The following is a 19,929-nucleotide window of genomic DNA, read 5'->3' on the forward strand; positions in this document are numbered from 1 at the left end:
TATGTATGACTGAACTATTATGCTGTACACCAGAAATCGACACAATGTTGTAAACTGACTATATTTCAATAAAAAAGAAAATAAGAAAATGAAAGGAAAAAAAGAAAATGAAAGAAAAAGAAAGAAAAACATAGAAGTCGCTTACAGAGATCTATGGCACTCTGGCCTTTCCTGAAGCATAATAGGGGAACTGCCATCTTATTCTCCCACCATCTGCCTCTCTGAGTCACTACCCAATCCATGGCTCTGGGCGGTTGCCTATTCTATTTGACCCTAGCAATAAGTCTGGCTCTTTGATCCCTATCTTCTGTCATTATCACATCAGAAAAATTTGACTATGGTTGCCTTAATCCAGAGTATGAGAATATGATAAAAAGTCCAGCCAGAATCTGAAGCCCAAATCCTATTTCAGAACTGGGCTGGATCCACTACCCCATCCCCATCTTGCCCCAGAAGACTGAGACTGTGGCATACCATTCATCCACTCCTCCGACTTGATGCTGAACTCATAGGCTGTCACCCACAGCTGCTCATAAGGCACTTTGTTGGTCAACACGGTTTGCAGAAGAGGGAAGGTACTCTTCTCCTTTTCCAACAGATCCTCCTCCTTATTGATCAACTGCAGGGCAAAAGGGGATGCTGTTTATTGGGTGGGTGACTCTCCTGAACCCGAGAAGCCAGCATGGCAAATTCCTCAGTGCTTTCGAAACCAAGCTGAGGAAGATGCACGTTCATCTGGAGAGCAGGAGAGGAAAATAAAACATGGCCTCAAGTAAGAAGGTCCCTCTGCTACCTCTGAGGGCCATGACAGCTGAGATTTAGCTGGGTGAAACTTTACAATAATTTGCCACTGGCTCCATCATCTTTGCTCCTACTGTACCATATCCATATCCCCATTTTCACAATTTTCATATGTACTTTAACTGTTCACATGATGTTGCCTTCTTGTGCTGAACTGCCTCAAAGGTAAAAAAGTCAATGATTAAAGTACTTACTAGTGACCTTCTGAGGAAGTTACTTAGCCTCTCCAAGACTTAGTTCTCCCATTTAAATAGGGACAAATGAAGATAGTAACAGTGTCTACCCCAAAGGTTTATATGGATATTAAGTGATATATCACATATGAAGCACTTTGCACATTGTGCACATAATAAATGCTCAATGTACATGAGAAATTATTCCATTATAATTTCTTCTTTGTGTACTTAATGACTAACAAAGAAGCTGGTATAATAAAGGGGTGTAGAAAAAGGTAGCTGAAAGTACCAATAAAAGAACTGCTTAATCAATTAATACTGTCAACCTGACAGGTTGTGTTAGGAAAAACACAAAACCAAGGACCAGAACCAACAGAGCAGGACAGTCATAAGCCCCCATCCCGACTCCAAGACCCCAAACCTCAAATTCCACCAGTGCTTGATCTAGGTTCTTCGAAAGCTCATTAAGCTTCTCAACATTGTTCTTCATTTCTTCTGTGGTCATCACTTCACGTTTCCTAAAACCTTCCAGTTCCTTGTTGTAGCCCTCAAGTTTTGCCTCAAATTCTGAGCACCTGAAAGTAAAGACAGCCTAGTCACTATTGGACTTTCCATTGTGTGATTTTCGAACCCACATTCAAGCTTGGGGAGAATTTGATCTTCTGATACAATATATGTAGAACTTATAAGTATATGTTGTTATATATAAGTTATAATCCTACCTCCCAGAGATAGCTGTTGTGAAACTACTGGTGGTTAAATATCTCCAGATGTTTCCTATATAGGTAAATATATATTGAAATATATATTATAATACATATATACACTATATATTATATACACAAATACAAAATTTATGTATATACATATTATTCATTTCTTCATTAGATATTTATTATTAAGTGCCTAACTCCAAGAACTGGTCTAGATATCAGGAATGTATTTGTGAAGTACACTAATTAAGCCTCCTACCCTAATGGAGCTTGTATTTTAGTTTGGGAAAACCCAGACAATAAACATACATGGATGGGTGAATGGATGAATGGATGGATGGATGGATGGACGAGTGGATGGATAAATCCATACATAGATAAAAATGAAGTGAGATTATTTCTGATAGTGACAAATGCTCTGAAGAAAATTGAACAGGGCAGGGTACCTAGCGGATGGAAGTGGAGAGCTACTTCAGTTGGAGTGATCAGGGAAGACCTTTCCAGAGATTTATCTACTTCACCTGTATTATCAACAACCCAGGTCTCAGATTACTTCTCCCTTTTCTTAATGAAGTAGACTAATATAGTGTTAGGTGGACAGGTTCTAGAGACGGACAGGCTAGGTTCAAGTCCCTACATTGCCACCAAAAGCTATTTGACCTTGGTCAAGTCACTTGACCTCTCTATGCCTCAGACAAATTAAATGGAATAGTAAGTACCCACTCTAGTATTTAATAAGCTAACATATGCAAAATGCTCAGAATTGAGCCTGGTACATAATAATCACATATAAGTGTGTAGTCGCATTCACTAAAATGTAAACTCTACCAATGCAGTTTTAAACTCTTTAATTCCTTTTTGTGTCTCCAGCACTTAGCAGAGTGTCTGGCATAAAACAGTATTCACTGAATGAATACGGGATTTGCCACTGAGAGCAGCTATAGTGACATACTACAAACTTGGCTATTATCTTCATAATACTTAATTCTGTTAGGGCAGTTTTGATGTTCTTTTTTTTTTCCTTAAAAGTAATTTAAGAGAGTTAATTTTCAATGGTTTGATTTGGGTTTTATTTCTAATGGCACTGTGAGGTGAACAGCCTCTGGTCAGGTCCACAAAGATTCACACCTCCTGGTGTTTATATCCTTGTGTAATTGTCTCCTCTTGAGCTTGGGCTGGAACTAATAACTCACTTCTAACAAAGAATATGGCAAAAGTTACGGGATGTCACTTCAAAGATTAGGTTACAAAAAGACTGCGACTTTCTCTTTCTCTGAATGAAGCCAGCTGCCATGTTATGAGCTACTCTATGGAAAGGCCCATAGAGCAAGGAAAAGGGGGCAGTTTCTGGCCAAAAGACTATGAGGAACTGAATCCTACTAACAATCATGTGAGAGAGACTGGAGGTGGATCCTCATCCAGTCGAGCACTCGGATGACAATGTAGCCTTGGCTGACACTCTGACTGCAACTTCATGAAAGACCCTGAGCCAGAGGTATACTGTTAAGATGCACCTAGATTTCTGACCCACAGAAATTACAAGATAATAAATGCTTGTTGTTTTAAGCTGCTATGTTTCAGGGTGATTTGCCATGCACAAATATATAATTAGTACACACTATTATAACAGAATGTGGCCAACATAGTTTCTGCTTCTTTGAATTTTTTTAGGGGGGGAATCCTAAAATATGGTCAACTTTTGGAAATGTTCTATGGACATTTAAGAACAGTTTTTTCCACTGCAGAGTAGAAGGTCTGATACATATCCAACCAATTAAGGTTCTTAATTATTTACTTCAATTATCTCCTTATTCAACTTTCACTTCATTTACTTTTAATTATTTGATATATAAGGGTTGTTGATCGCTTTAACATTATTTCACCCATCTAAGTAACTATGTTTGATTCATTAATGTTTTTGCCTTGTCTTTGACAATATCTGATAATATGGCTGACTCTGCCTTCTTTTCCTCCGTATTTGCACACTATACTCTTGCCCACAGACAACTTAAGTGTTCTTGTTACCTATTAGCACAGGAGATCAGGAACAAAGATTAGATTAGTAGCAAGATTAAATCAGTTATTAAAAACTTATAGGAAATACAGAAGAAAGAGGAACATGTTAAATGACACCACAGAGGTGCAATCAGGAGAGTCTAGATCTAGGGACAAATGACTTGGTTTCTTTAATAAATACACTTCAAGGGGAAAAAGCAAAGGAGATGGAGTGGAACCTATAGATGAAAAGAAACTTAAAAGACATGTCAACCAATTACAATATTGTAGGCAATTTTGGATTCGGATTCAAGTTAGCAAGCCATAAAAAGAAAAAAAAATTAGATCATCATCTGGTCTCCAGATTGAAAACCTTCAATGACTTTCTACTATACATAATAAAGAACACAAATTCATTACCGTGACCTCAGGGACCTGCTCCTCTAACTCTCCAGCCTCATTTTATAGCCACTCTCCTCCTCAGGCCAAGGTTCCCCATGTTGGAACCATTGCTCATGCTATGGCCTGTGTCTCGACAGGGCCCCCTTGTACTCTCTCCCTCCCCACATCTTCACTTAATGGGCTCCTTCTCATCCTTCAAGTCTCATTTACATGAGCCCTTCCTTGACTTGCCCATTGAATGCAGTCCCTGTGCTCTGTTTGCTCTTTCCTCTCTGTCTTGGAGTTTCTGTATTTATCTACTTTATCTGCCGTCTCCCATGCCCCCTTTGTTCTCTGTATCTTCAGAGAAGATGACTGGAGACAGGAGCACAAGAGGGGAAAAGGCAAGGTGGCCACTGCCACCCTCTTCCTCCCCTGATCATTTTTCATTGAAGTCTTAAGGAGTCAAAGGTAGAGAATATAAGTGCTATGAGAGACAGCCTGCCTCTTCTCAGATTTTTGTTTTTATTTTGTATTAAACTGTGATTTTAGATTCTGGTAGGTATTAATTTAGAGAATATCCTTATTGGAGAAAAGTCTCATTCATTCATTCATCAAAACTGTGAGCACCAACTATCTGCAAGGCACTGTGCGCTGTCTGGATCCCAGAACGCCATCAGGGCACTCCCCCTAAAACATCTTCCTTTCTTCCCCTAAGATGCACTCTCATGGCAAAGAGCAGCTCACATTCCTGAGACGTTCATCATGTATATTCCAGGTCACTTCCAGGGCCATGGAACCTACTACTGAACGTAACAGAGTTGAGGGAAAGCTGATTCTCCTGTTGCCCACACAATTAGCCCAGAAAAGCTGCTGGGTGCCTTTTACATCGTTAAAATTCTTGTTGAGGCTCCAAATACAGATCCACACACAAAGATAAATCTCTGATGGAAGCAGTTTTGAATTCTTCCCAGAAGGCAATGGTATACAAACTCAGTGATTATTATAAAATATTATTATTATTATTGATTTCTATTTCTTTTTAAAAAATTTTACTGAGGTATAGTTGACTTATTGTATGGGTTTCAGGTGTACAACACAATGATTTGATAGTTTTATTGTCTACACATTATACAAAGTTATCATAAAATATTGACTATATTTCTTGTGCTGTGCATTACATCCCTGTGATGTATTTTATAGTTGATAATTCTTACTGTTTTAAAGTTTTTATAATTTCTTAGCACAGTATAGTTTCTGAAGTACTTTCATGTCCATAATATATACATACATAAGTGCATATCATTGGTAAATAGTAGGCACTCAGGAAAGTAGGGTTTGGTAAATGAGTTCTATCCATGGGACCACCTGGAGTCTGTGGGAGAATAATGCAAGAATTTAAAGATGGTGGATTGGTCAGAATTCTGACAAGAAGTAGAATTTACTTCAATGTTCAAAGAAAGAGACATTAATGAGGGGACTACTTACAGAGGTGAGATGTGGGTAGGGTTAAAGGAACAAATAGGGGATAGTGAAGCACCCAGAGATTAGCTTAGTATTGGCAGGAATTACAAAACCTGAAGTTGGGCAGTAGGAGTTTCATGCATGATGGGGATGGTAACTGGTATAAACATGCGGTTCCTAAACAAAGTGTTATAATCTGGGTGTGTGTGTGTGTGTCTGCGGGCGTGCATGTGAATGCACACACACACACATGCATGTTTTTACCATGTACGTGGTACTTGACCCACTTCACTTGACATTGCCTGCCTTCTTCAGTTTGTCACTGCATTAAAATCTTTATTTAGCAGTCAAACACACTTACGTGTCTAGAATAGAGCATAGCACCTACTAAAAATCTGTAATAAATACCCAGCGGATAAATGATTATAGACACATTAGCCTTGAATGAGACCAGCTGCAAAACAGGCAATTTCTCAGCTTCCAACCACACCTTTATTATCAACCCTGGCTTGCTATCACACAGATCCGTAGTCTCCAATGTAAGGCTGACAATTTTGCTATTATTATTGTGAGGCCATTATTACATGCTACTATTTTTGTCTTCTCTCTGCACCACTAAATTCCAACTGTTCAAGGCAGGAAGGAAGGCATTGGCAGGGGTTACTATAGTGAAGCAGGCTTGAGGAGAACATCCCTCACTGGGAAACAAAAGGAAATTCCCTCTCCACTGACTGTCCTCAGCCTTCGCCCACACATTGCTGGGCGGGGGGTGGGGGTGGGGGGTGGCTCTAAACAGAATCAGGAACTAATAGAGTGTTATCAAGCTTAGTACCATTTTAAAAACAACCTCAGATTTTCCCTGTACCTTTTAATGAGGTCCATCTCCGCCTGATCCCGCTTGCTAAGGAGAAGATTTCGGCTGTTTTCTAAGATATCTTCAATCTGGTCTGGCCAGAGGAACAGAGTGCTGTTCAGTTTGATATCTTCTTCTGCAAAACACATACAGGACACTGCTCAGCACAAGTCTGCTCACAGGGAAGTTAACTGAGCAGGACAGGAGGTCAACAGAACTGGGAACGGGGATGGCAATTAATGAATGGGACCATTATTGATGAATGATAGCCAGCATTCATTGAGTACTTACCAGGGGCCAGGCTAGAAGACAGACAGTATTATCATCCTTGTTTTTATGGATGGGAAACAAAGTTAAGCCAAGGGGTTCAAGGTCACACCACTAGAAGGCAGCAGAGCAGATTTCAAACCCAGGTCTGACCAACTCCAAAGCCTATGTTCTAACCTATGTTCTTTACTGTCCTAGGCTAGGTCTGAATATGTATGTAGAAACCTCGGTTCTAGTCTTTCAACTGTTTCATCTCATCTGAGTTTCAGTCTCCCTTTTGGTTCAGTGTCAGATGTCCTACCCATCTTATGGCTCTGGTCGTTTAAATGCCGTGGGTTCCCTCTGTATCCTTGGGAATTTAGGAGGCAGAGACCTCAGTCCTATCTGGGTTCACACGATCAAGGGCACAGCTCCTGAATGTGCAGGGGGATGGTTATGGGACCACTTTTCACTCCCAGTCCCTATCTCTCCATCCCATAACCATTTCCCCCAAACATTGTGAATACTAGGTAATTCACAGGTATCTCCAGATGGAAAAAGGCTCTGAAACTTGGCTTGTAGAGAGCATATTAGATTTTCCTTCAGAACCTGACCCTTACAAAACTCTAACTTGGTTCAATAAGCCTTCAAGGGGTATTTCTTTCCTTTTAAAATATGCAGAAGCATGAAGTCCTGACCTCCTTGAAGGTGGGATTGTATTAAGATGATAAATGAAATCTACCCATTTATAAAAGGACTCTGTATTTGACAGTGACTTTTCCAGGAACACCAGGCACAAGATTCAAAGACAAGCATCTAAGAACTATTCAAGTCCCTAGATATTTCTTCTTTTTTGTCTAACAATAGGATTTTCTTTGATTCAATTCCTGTGGATAGGAGTATGGAATTAGTATGGACTGACATATGCACACACATGAAAAACAGCTCTCCTGATACCTTTATTTAGTGGTAGGGTTGCTAACTCTCCTTCCCCTGGCTCCTTATCCATAAAGATGTAAACATGCACATAAATTTGCATGCACACACACATGACATCGGACTTACGGGGCAAGTCTGCATAGTCCATCAGGAACTCCAGCCGTTCAACCGCGTCTCTAAGTTGCCTCCTGAGTTTGAACACAGTGACATCACTGGATTTCTTTAAGAATTCAATGAGGGATACTAGCTCCCGAGTGTTGGCAGGGATCTCACTGACTTTGTCTGCAATGATGCTGTACTGATTACAGATGCTGCAAGGAAAGAAACAGGCACCATCACCACCACCATCATCATCAATCACCACCACCTAAAATAACTTTCTTATTAGACCCACTATTCTAAACAGACATGCTTCCTATGTGGAGACTAGAACAATGTTTTCTGACTTTTCTCTACCTGGAAATTCTTGATGGATAATATTCATATACACACTATATTTCAGGAATAATGACAGTAGAAATGGCAATAATATCTGACATGTACTATGCCCTTTACAATGTGCCATGTCCCATTCTCATCACTGCATGAATACTAGCTCATTTAACCTTCACAACAATTCTAAGAGGCAGGAACTATTAGTATCAACATTTTATAATGGAAGAAAGACAGGCTGAGTAACTTTATCCAAAGAAACATGATGTGTAGCTATCAGAGCCAGGATCTGAACTTGGTTTACTTGATTCCAAACCTTACACTCTTAACAGATTCACCAAGGGTAAATAAAATACAGATTTACACCAAAAGAATAAGAACACCACCACCAACAACAGCCACAACCCTTCAAATTTTATGTTGAAGTAGAACACTAAAATTAATTTGTAATCACTGCTCTTAACAGTACATCAGGAAGTTTATCCTCATGTGCTGCAGGTAATTTCCTGGTGGCACAGAGAAATTTATGTTCAAATACTGGGACCACTAGATCTACTGCCCACTTATCCTCAAACACAAGGCTGTGAAAAAGAATGTTATTATGGTCATAATTTGAGTATCCTGTAATTTATACAAAAGCTAATGAATGACAGTCTTCGGCATTTTAACTACAGTAAGGAACAAATTATTTGCAATGTATCCATGCCTAGCACAGAGTGGCCCTCGAGAAGTGTTAGCAACAATAGCTGCCATAGTTTTTGTTATTATCATCGATCATTCCATGTTGATGGTCATACACCATAGAAAGGTGAAAATCACTCCTCTTAATGTTTTCAGTCCTTGATATTCCTTTCTTAATGTATGAAGACCCCCTCTGTAATGAAGTTAACTGTATCTAACTGATGAGAAAATGATTAAAACATTTTTGCAGATGATGCTGGGGTTTTAGAAATGAGTTTTTACACAATTCAGAAGCTGTGTGTGGAGAAAACTTGTTTATTGTGCTGCATGAATTCAGAGTATTCTCCACTTTTGAACTCAGATCTAGGTAATAGTTCCCAGCGTCTGTATTTTCAGTTGTGTATTTTACCAGTCAGCTTGGGCTACCATAACAAAACATTATAGACTGGTTGGCTCAAATAGCAAAATTTATTTTCTCACAGTCTCGAGGCTGGGAAGTCCAAGGTCAAGGTGCTGACTTACTGGGTTCCTAGTGACTTACAGGCAGTTGCCTTCTCACTGTGTCCTCACCTGGCGGGAAGGAAGTAAGCCCTGTCTCTTCCTCTTCTTGGAAGTTCTTGTAAGGGTTTTCTGCCCTGGTTCCTGGCACAGAGCCCCTGAAACCCTTGCAATTTCATGGCTGATGAGAGTGTCTTTTGTTCTAATGAGGTGACTCAGGGTGAGCTTCTAGATGGCCTCTGGATGAGGAGCTGGTCACTGGAAAGACCAAGCCATCATTAGAAGCTTGGAGCAAATTAATTGAAGCCAAGGGCTGTGAAGTGGCAAGGGTGAGGTTTGGGTTCAGAAGACTCAAGCTCACCTAATCGGGCAAGTTAGGTTTTCTTTCTGGGCCTCATCTTGTCCTCCATTCAGTAAGATGTCTTGTATCTGCTTTACCTACCTCATGCAGTTACTGAGAAGGTCAAATGAGTCAGAATTTGGCTCATTTTTAAGGCGGAAAGAAACTTCAAAACTCAGCCACTAACTTGAGGTTTCTACATCCTTAGAAATCCCTGGGTTTGTAATAGGACGTCTGCTTTTACTTACATTAAAAAGGTCAAAGGAAATTACACATTTATTCTGATGAGGGTGAATGCACTGAACAACCAAGGCACCATGTTGCTTGGCTTTGACAGTTAACAAATGCTTAAGAAAAAAAAAAAAAACTGCTTGATGCTCAAACTTTCCAAAGGAAAGTGTTCTTGTAGTCTGAAGGCTGAAAACCTTTTACTGTCCAAGTATCAAATGTTTATGCTATAGGCAAAGAAACTGAAGATCCAAGAGGTGAAGCCAGGGGACACACAGGCAGGAAATGGAAGGTCTTGGATTCAAAGCCAAGTCTTCTGGCTCCCAAACCAGGAATCCCACCATTTATAGTTACTCAGCGAGAAAGCTGAGTGCAGTGGTGGGGAGTATGGACTTCTGGGTCAAAATGAACAAGGTTAAGCCATGGATATGCCACTTGCTGACCTCTTGGAGCTCAGATTCCACAACAACATAATGAGAGAATACTGAACAGCATTTTAGGTTGTTGTAAAGACCTGATTAGATCTCAAATGTTCAGAATGCTTACACAATGCCTGGGCTACAACGTATGCTGAAAAAATGGTAGCTATTACCATCATTAATTTGCTGATGACTTTCTGATATGTAGTTTGAAAACCTTAAAGTGCTATAAAATGCTAAACTTATATTTATCTACATATATATGAATAATATATATGACAATATTAATAGTGGTCATTAGCACTAAACCATTTTGGTCTATAGTCTAAAGCTCTCTGGAGGAAAAGAAGTAGCATAACACAGACTAACTATTTTGTAACATTCAAATAGAGACAGAGTAGCAGACAGATGCTGTCCCAGCCTCTTAGCATCATTGCCTCTTCTGTTAACCACAGCCTAAGTCTTTTTGGGGTATCCCCCCTCTTTCTCTTCCTTGGTTCTCATGGTCTAGGTAGGGCTACATCCACCCCAGGGATGGGAACACTACCCAGATCTAAGCCATCCTCTTGGCTACGGTGTTTGCCTTGGTGTTGCCCAAACAACGAAGTCAGACTAGTGTCACACCAGAAACCTTTCTGTTCCCCCTGGGAATGGGAACCTCGGAGGATATAAGTCTGGAGCTCCTGGGGACCACAAACTGGAGAGAACTTATCAGAGAGCAGAGCTGACACAGAGGACAGCCAAGAAGAGGGAAAGAGATTGTGTCCTAAATGTAGTGTTGAGGTCCTGAAGCTTGTAGCAACTCCCGAACTTTTCAACATGAGAGCCCCAGATTCCCATTTTCACATTAGCCAGTCTGGCCTTCTATCCCTTACAACCAGAAATGTCTTGACTAATAGATAGTCAGCAGTAAAATGAAGGTGCAATATAGAGTCTAAGGGTGAATGACAGAGCCCCGAGACCCAGACAGTAGAAATCTGGATGGAAGTGATTCTAAGGGCTGCCTGCAAGCACCCTGTATCTTCGAATGTGTGCTAGGTGGCCAGAGAGAAGGTCTGTGACCTCAAACAGCCAAGCGGTCTCTCTCCGAAGTTGCCTGCAAGAAAGCAAAGGCTGAAGGGTCAGAGATGAGCTGCCTCAGGATGCTTTCCACCTTCCTACTCCAAGTCGCATGTGGTTTCCTCCTTGCTGTGCACCCTCTAACCTGAACCTCAGGTCCCTGCAACCCTCACTTGGGGGCAGAAACAACTTGAACTAGAAGTTCTGTCTGGTCATTGCTGGCAGGTACAAGTTCTGCCCACTTTTCCATTCTCCCACTGGTGCCAAATAACATGGCTATTTCTCTGCATGCAACAATAACGATACCTGGTATTGGTGTCCCGGTTCACATCCACTTGGAACTGAATCAGACGGTCTTTAAGATTTTGGGCTCGCTCACAGAGATCATAATTTAGGGTCATGGTATCAAGGCAGAACATGGCCAAAGGCACGGTAATGTGCATGGATGCAATTTCATTTCTCCGCTTTTTTATGCTATTGATCCTCTGTAGAAATGAATAGATGCAGTGGCTTAATTTACCTTTAGCCTCTATGCAATTTGCCCCCAGCCTCAACCGCAGCCAACCCAGTCTAATGTTGAGACCAGTATATACACTAATGAAACACACTGACTACTTATTGGATTGTCATGTCACCAAGATATGAAATGTCAAGCAGCATCTCCTACCGTCATAAAATCATCAATGCCATGATTTTCTTTCAGGAACGCGGTGATGTTTTGCTCTGCCGTGTTATCCAGTAAGTCATCATACTTTTTGTATACATTTAAGTATCTTCCATATTGAAAAGCGTAAGATCAAACATACAAATACAGGTCACCAAATCAGATGAATCCGAGTGGCAAATAAAGAGACAATACCGTAAAAGTTAGCCCAAACTACAAAAGAGAAACATGGCAAATATAACATGGCAAAAGGTACAGTGAACTGGGAATTCAGAACTGTGGCTTCAAATTCCAGTTTTGCCACTTCCTAGCTGCATGAACTTTTGTCAAGATATTTCTCTTTTTCAAAGGTCAGCGTCTTTACTTTTAAGTGGAAATGATAACACCTCATAGGATTGTTATAAAGCTTAACTGTAATTGTGTATATTTAAAGCAATTAATACTGCGCTTAACATACAGTGAATGTGTAATAAACATTGCTTCCTATCCCCCCTTCCAGCTCTAAAATTCTATGTCTAAATTTTAAGATAAAAATTTGGAACTAATGAACCTAAAATTTATTGAATAGAATTAAGTTTCCCTCTGGTATCAGATCATGCAAGAATAGCTGGACAGATTCCCCCCCAAATTGGAGGATGTTTGGGGATGCTCTGGCTTCAAATAAGTTTGAATTAAAATAAAGAAGATATGGAGTAGGCAGAATTAACTTCGTGGGGTCCAGTGGCTATTTTTGCAAATATTCATAGTTTTGACTGCAGAAACACCAGTATGTTTAATTAAGGGATGCTGACTCAGGTCTTGCTGAAGCTGCATCATAATATATGAAATACGCATCACATTACTTTTCTGAAATCCAGAAATTTATGAGTGCCAGAACCTATCTGGTGCCATGGCTTTCAGATAAGGGAGGTGAACCTGTAACTGAATGTGAATTCTGGGTCTCGTACCTATTAGCTGTACAACATTTGGAAAGCTACAATTTCCTCAACTGCAAAATGGGGATAAATAGTAATACCTCTGTAAGTAAATGTTAGCTATTCTTATCGTGTATTGTTTCAGGTGTGCGGAAATAGGGATTGTTTATTTGATGACAGTTAAGAGCACTAAGCCAATGCCAAAATGGCTGGCTAACTTAGTTACAACTAAACCAACTTACTTGCAGGGGCCAACTTGATTTTTCTGAAATACTTCAAAAGTTTGATCCACAAAGTCAGAAACCAATTTTTCATCAGCGTTGACGGTTGCAAGAATCAGATTATATCCTTTCAACTCTGGGAACAGGATAGATTCCACCTAAAGAGTAGAAGCCACTTTTATTTATTAATTTTTTCAATGGTTCATTTTTTAAAATTGTAGTATAGTAAGTTACAATGTGTCAATTTCTGGTGTACAGCACAATGTCCCAATCATGCATATATATACATATATTCATTTTCATATTCTTTCTCATTAAAGGTTATTACAAGATATTGAATATAGTTCCCTGTGCTATACAGAAGAAATTTGTTTTTTATGAAAATATTTTATTTATTTATTATTGTACTATTCTAATTATTTTTTTATTTCGGGGGGAGCAGGTAATTAGGTTTATTTAATTTTAGGGGAGGTACTGGGGATTGAACCCAGGACCTCATGCATGCTAAGCATGCACTCTACCACTTGAGCTACACCCTCTCCCCTAGAAGCCACTTTTAAATGTTGCAAGACTTCCAAAAGATACAAGAAGAAAGATGACACCAAAATGTAAAATCTCCTGCAAAGGACTCATTTCCAGGGACATCAGCTGCATTTCTACTCTACTTCCTCTCGGATGGTGCTGGAATCTCCCCACTGTTCCCTTTACCTCTATTCTCTCTCCTCTCCCTCTCGTTGGACTACTCATCTTTCAAATACTTGCTCATTTTAAGCCTTATGTCCTCAGACAGTCCCTTCTGGGTCCCAGGTAGATGTCAGGTTTCCCTGCTTAAGGCTCACATTCTGAATTTTTCCCATTTGGCACTCATCACAACTGTAATTAAATGAATATGTAACAAGCTGTTCTAGGTTTGTCATGGGACATAAATGCATGGGCCTGGATCATATCTGACATCTTCACTAGTGGGAACGGCCTAACAAGAGCTTGGCACATACAGTAAGTACTCAATACACACTGTGTGAGTGAATGATTGTTACTCCCTCATCACAACTGAACACTTTTCCTCTCTGAAGAAAAGCTACTAGAGACATGGGTTCTAATTCTAACTCTGCCACTAACTGGCTATGTGACCTTCCGTAAGTTACTTCTCTCTGGACTTCCGTTTTCTCATCTGAAGAAAAGAAGAGATATACTAGATTCTCCTCTCAGTGGAGAGGAAAAAAAGCTGTGTCTTTATGATCTTGAGGCACGAAAAGTATTCAGCTCTTCCCAGCTTCATAACAGCATGGGTGTATCTGAGTTTGTTCTCGGTTGCATGGTGCACGCAGGCTGCAAAGTCCTTGCTGGACTTTGCCTTTGCCTTGGATTTGTTGGACCCATTGCCTTCTGCTGCCCTCCCTGCTAAGAGAGTTTTTAGTGATCCGTCTCACAAAAGGTTCTTCAGAGTGTTTTACTGAGTTATATACAGCTGATGAGAATGCATCAATGTAGGAAGGAGCAAAAGCAAGTGTAACTGATCTTTGTCCTCCCTCCTTGGACAGTTCGAAGGCTTTTAAACCGGTGGAGGAGCAGCGTCTTTGCCATAGCCATACTGTAGACAGTGTTTGAAAGCAAGGATACAAAGGAAATGGCTTAGGGCCGCACAGCTGAAGCATTCAGGCCATGCGACAGGTCACGGGTGGGTAGGACAGTGGACTGTCTCATGGGAGAAGTCTTCCATCAAAAGGGGAAGCAACACCTCACGTTGCCCTTTAAACGTGGCTGGTTCTCCCCAGCCCTGCAGAAGAGTCCGGTAGAACTGAGCAGAGAACAACAGTGCTGTTTCCAGGTAAGATTATCAATTATGGTTCCTCTCTGCTTATCTTCCCGGCTCTCTGATCTGGACTTCTTGGTCTTGTCATCACCTTCAGTGCTCATACCTGCATACTTCTCTGACTCTGGCATTTCTCCGGCACTTTGCATGAGAAAATTCTCCCATCGCGAGCGAGACTGGCCCAAGCAGCCCCATTCCCTAGTAATATAATTCCTGATTATGAAAGTAATGCATCAACGTTGCAGCTAATGCTGTTTTAAATTCTGTTTATTGCATTTCCCATTTTAGAAAATCCTTCCCTTATCTCATTCAGCTTCTTTTTATTTATGCCTCTCATTCACCTCTTTTCATTACAGTCAGCATTAGACATCCATGTTTTTCTCAGTTTTTTGCTAAGACAAATGTTTTCTAATATCTACTTTGGTTTTCTCTAGCAACTTTCATACAAATACGCTTTCTTTCTGTACCTTGAGTACTATTCTCAAACATTTCATGCTAATGCCCCCCCCTCCAACTTTTGAAACTCATCTTTAACCATAAATAAGGCAGGACTGGTAGGGGCTGGGAGTACTGTCTACCTGTTGATGTTCTTCGATATTCTTCTTAGATATCCAAACTGAGGGACTATTCTTTTAAAATGTCACTACCTAGTTCAGAGATAAAACAGCGTGAGGGGGTGCCAGGAGGGAGACAGTGCGACGGGCATCTCTAGATGGAGAACTCAGAGCCTGGGCTGCTTTTTCTCATAGTCTAATAAAGTCAATGGCATTTACTTGGGCCTGTCTTCAAATATGCTACAAACTGTGACCTGTGACTATGTCTTCTGGGCATCACAATCCACTAGATCTACCACTAGCCCCTGCTGGGCTATTTGCAGCAGCAGCCACACACACCCTGGGCTCTCCCAGCCCAGCTGCTTGCAAACACTGCTGATCCATGGTGGTGAAGGAGAACTTGAGTGGTACGTACTTGATCTGTCCCCAAGCCCCCACACCATCCTTCCAAACTACAGGGACTTCTCTTTCATTTCCTTCCTAGGGATACCAATTGTAGGAGAGCTGCCCACTGTTTTCTTCTCCCTCCACACATCAGTTTTCTTGTTAGCCAGACTTTGTTCAAAACCCGAAATTTAGAGTTCTCTGGTGAAATCAGCTAGAGCATGTGGCTTCACATGCTTCCCCACAAACTCCAACTCTAATCGTGAGCCCTTAGAACCCTCTACGTACAGAACCGCAAAGAGGAGTACTTACGAGCATCCAAGGCATCATACATAGTGCATGGGGGTGGGGAGAATACCCCAACAGGTCCCTTCCCTGTACAGGGCTGGACACTGGTCCTCCTGCCACACCAACCACCCAGAAGGAAATAGAGGATGGAATGCAAAAGAGTCACACTTGTGCAGGTGATCCTGCCTGGTTCTAAAGCCTGCTAACAAGTGTCTGGAATCTAATTAGTAATGTTATCCTGGAAAGGAGACTTGGAAAAGGGCTTGGGTCAGGAAGGGAAGTCTCAATCTCTTCCCTAGAAGACTACAGTGAGATAAACAAACACATACATGGAACGTCAAGAACTAAATTAGATGCAGTTTTATGAAAATCCTTGGCAAAGTGCATGGCAATTGATCCATCATGAATTATTACCCTAAGCTGGACATGGCTTGTGACACATCTGCCCTTTTGAGGCTGGTATCATGGGGGGAGTCTACTTTCCCACAAAGTAACTCATGTTAAAAGCACAGTTCTTGGATGTGTGGACATTTCTTTAAGTCCCAGATTCTCTTTCCGTGCTCAAGAGGATGTACTCAGGATATAGCTCCCAAAGTAAAACCCTCCTTTGTACAAATGGCCACTTAAAATGTATTTTATTCAACACATGAATAAGAATACAAATGAATAATTAAGTGAATACCATACCTTGGGAATCCCCTTAGAGTTCTTAATAATTTCCAAGAAAGAGTTGTGTATTAATTCCCAGCAGTCATCAAAAGATGGTTTAAAGACAATAATGGGGTCACTGACTTCAAGTTTCATCATGATTAGCTGAGGTATAAAGAACTCCATCTCTTGGTAGGGCTCCTCAAAATCATTCCCATCCTTCAAGAGACATAAGATATGGCAATAGTTACAAAATGGAACCCTCCAGAATCAAGGGAGTGAATTTTACCCGTTCATAGACTACAGAAAAGGAAATGAAAGGTATGGTGTACTATTCATGTTTAAAGTAAGGGCTAGGTATGGCTGAGCCTACTTGAGCTAACCCCGGCCCTCTTCATCAAAGCTTTCATTCAGTGTGCTTACTTTGCTTGGAAATTCCTTTACCATTATTTCCAAGTCCTTCCCATCCTTCAAAACTCAGCTCAAAATCCCCTCCTCCAGGAAGCCTCCCTGTTTCCCAGCAAGAAACAATCTCCCACTTCTGAACTTCTCTATTTCCACTTCCTCATGGTATTTTACCTTTCTCTCATACGGAGATTTACATGCAGATCATATCTTCTCTACTCTAGACGGCAGGATCTGTGTCTGAACCATCTACCTCCTCCAAAATACCCGAGATAGCATTTAGCACATAATAGGTGCTCAATAAAAATGTATTAGCTGAATCCAAAAGTATAAATAGTTATCTGTAGACCTCAAATGGACTTGCTAATCAGCATGTAGTCTGTTTTAGACACTCAAAATGTCAACTTTCCTGTGACAGAAATATTGGTGTGGGGGAAATACTTCCAATTCCCCTAATGAAATTGGCACAGGGCAGCTGTAAAGTGCTTGTCCAAGCAGTTGACTCTAGAGATTTCTTAGATCGGTTTAACGACTGCTGATCAACATTAGTTAAATGTCTACTGTGTATCAAATACCCATGGATTTCCTTTCTTTCAGACAGACGAAGATTCTACTTTTCCCTTTGAGTGGAATTTGAGAGTGAGACTTGTTCTCACATCTGAGTTTCTTCTGCCTAGTGAAGCAGACAACTACAGTGATATGTATAGATTAGTCCACCGCAGGTTACTAAGGCTGAAGTCTAAATTCAGCAGTGTCACTTCCACATTTTTGGAGCAAAAAGTAAACTGTTCATTTTCACTTTATTTGGAAAAACGCTTAGAATTTAACCTTTTCCTTTTCTAAGTGATTTAAAATTTTATCCCTCTTTTTAAGGTACAATGTATACATGGTATAAAACCCAAAAGAATCTTCCTCGATCCCTAGGTTATCTAAATGTAAGGGATGCTTTGAAAACCAGGATTCAAGTGTTTCAGTTTTTATTTCAAGTTCATTGAAGTAGTTTCATGAAGGAAATTATTAATGAGGTCAATACAGCCGATTGTTGTTAGAGTTACCCTTTCAAAGACCAAAGGACAAAAGTCGTACCTGCAGTAAACACACACAACACTCCCTAAATATCAAGTCAAAGATTGATAACAAACCCTTTCCAACCCATTCCTTTAATAGAGAGGATTAAAAAAGTGACCACTCCTACTGTAGGAGGTATGTATTCCTTTCTTTTTTTTCAATCTTTCTTTAAATTTTCTTTTTTTGGGGGGGGGTGATTAGTTTATTTATCTAGTTAGTTATTTTGATGGAGGTACTGGGGATTGAACCCAGGACCTTGTGCATGCTAAGCACGTAGTTTAATCACTGAGCTATACCCTCCCCTCTCTTTAAACTTTCTTAATTTCTCTAGTTCTATAGATTTTTTTTTTTACCAATATAGCAGTAGGCAATTATCTCAGGAAAGCCTGCTGTGCATTTAAAGAAAGCATTTTTAAAAACTAATAATCACCTGATAGGTGTTCAAATCAAGAGTTTTACTTTTTGGCCTGGCTCACGGCCGAGGACTTTACATGGTGGAATCCTGGGTCTATCTCAGTTCGTTCCACTCAAAAGGCTCTACTGCTGGTCCCCGACATACCTTGTGTATCATGAAAAAGGAAACAAGGTCCTCGAGAGACTTAATGACCAACTCCCTGAGCTGGAGTGACATGAAGGATGCCACAGAAGCAAAATATTCCTCAATGTTACAAGAGGAGTCATATTCGCTCTTGGGAGCAAAACAGACCCAGTGTTCCTTCCGTGAGACAAAAAGCTGGGCACAGGTGGGGATCCATCTGTAAAGACAGCACGGCATCCAAGTAAGAATCTCTTCAAGCTCCAAGAAGTCCTCTTAGCCATTCCCCACTCTCCACAACAAGACAGATGGCTCCTTTCCCGCTAAGCAGCTTTGCAAGTTGGTACTTTCATATCCCGGGCCACCTCACCTGCCAAATTTCTAATTCCCAATGGGAACCACTGGCCTTTGCATCCTACCACGTCTCTTTTCTGGTTGCTAAGAAAGTTTTACTCTATCAGAGAAGTACTAGCAGTAGCCACAGTGGTAGGGGTAATAATTACATTTAATAGGTGCTATGTGCCAGCTATTGCACAATCATTTGGTAGGTATTAGCATCATCATGTCACAAAAGGGAATTTTTCTGGCTCTGGACATAGTCCTGCAGGCATTTGCAAAGGAGAGAGGACTTGTTCAAGTGACTGAAAACTCCCATCATTGGAACCTTGCAGGTGTTTATCTGGGCCACCTGAACACAAGTCATTCAAATGCAGTGTCCTGTAACCTAGCAGGGCCGAAAGGATTCCAGAGGGAATGGAAGTGGTACTCTCAACATGGAATGGTAATGAGAGAGTTTCAGAAGGCAGAGGAAGACTAGGAGTGAGGGTTGAAGAGCAGTGGACATGAGGAGAGGGTGGCTGTCGGGGATGGGAACACGGCAGGGAGAGGACAGAGGAAGATGTCAGTGAGAAGTCAGCAATATTTGTGCAACCTCCAGGCTGGGTACCAGTTTTCCCTACAGAGAGTTTTTGGTCTTTATGACACCATGATGCAGCCCCATGCTGAAGCAGACACTGACTTGCTGAGGAGAATCTGGCGCGCTTCCCTGCAGTGTTTCTGGATGACATTCTGATACTCATGAGGCAGCAGAGGTAATTTTCCCGCCAGTAATTCTGCTGTTCGGACAAACCGGAGGTCTCTAAATCTGCCGAAAGAGAGGGGAGAACTTCCTTAGCTGAGAAGATGCTTAATAACAAATTCTGTAGGAGGG

At 40.9% G+C, this 19,929-nt stretch overlaps 1 protein-coding gene across 1 annotated transcript in view; it reads right to left on the reverse strand.

Moving 5' to 3' along the window:
- DNAH3 (dynein axonemal heavy chain 3) overlaps positions 1-19,929 on the reverse strand; it is a 150,344-nt gene that overhangs the window by 111,264 nt on the left and 19,151 nt on the right. The window contains exons 10-19 of the mRNA XM_064478501.1: positions 19,738-19,863; positions 18,744-18,939; positions 16,751-16,930; positions 13,046-13,182; positions 11,893-11,998; positions 11,532-11,710; positions 7,695-7,879; positions 6,396-6,519; positions 1,399-1,552; positions 475-619 (exon numbers count right to left, since the gene is read on the reverse strand). Of these exons, the coding sequence (XP_064334571.1) occupies positions 475-619; positions 1,399-1,552; positions 6,396-6,519; positions 7,695-7,879; positions 11,532-11,710; positions 11,893-11,998; positions 13,046-13,182; positions 16,751-16,930; positions 18,744-18,939; positions 19,738-19,863 (1,532 nt within the window). The remainder of the gene's footprint in view (positions 1-474; positions 620-1,398; positions 1,553-6,395; positions 6,520-7,694; positions 7,880-11,531; positions 11,711-11,892; positions 11,999-13,045; positions 13,183-16,750; positions 16,931-18,743; positions 18,940-19,737; positions 19,864-19,929) is intronic.

The sequence above is a fragment of the Camelus dromedarius genome, chromosome 24, assembly GCF_036321535.1.
Source record: "Camelus dromedarius isolate mCamDro1 chromosome 24, mCamDro1.pat, whole genome shotgun sequence".
Classification (NCBI taxonomy): domain Eukaryota; kingdom Metazoa; phylum Chordata; class Mammalia; order Artiodactyla; family Camelidae; genus Camelus; species Camelus dromedarius.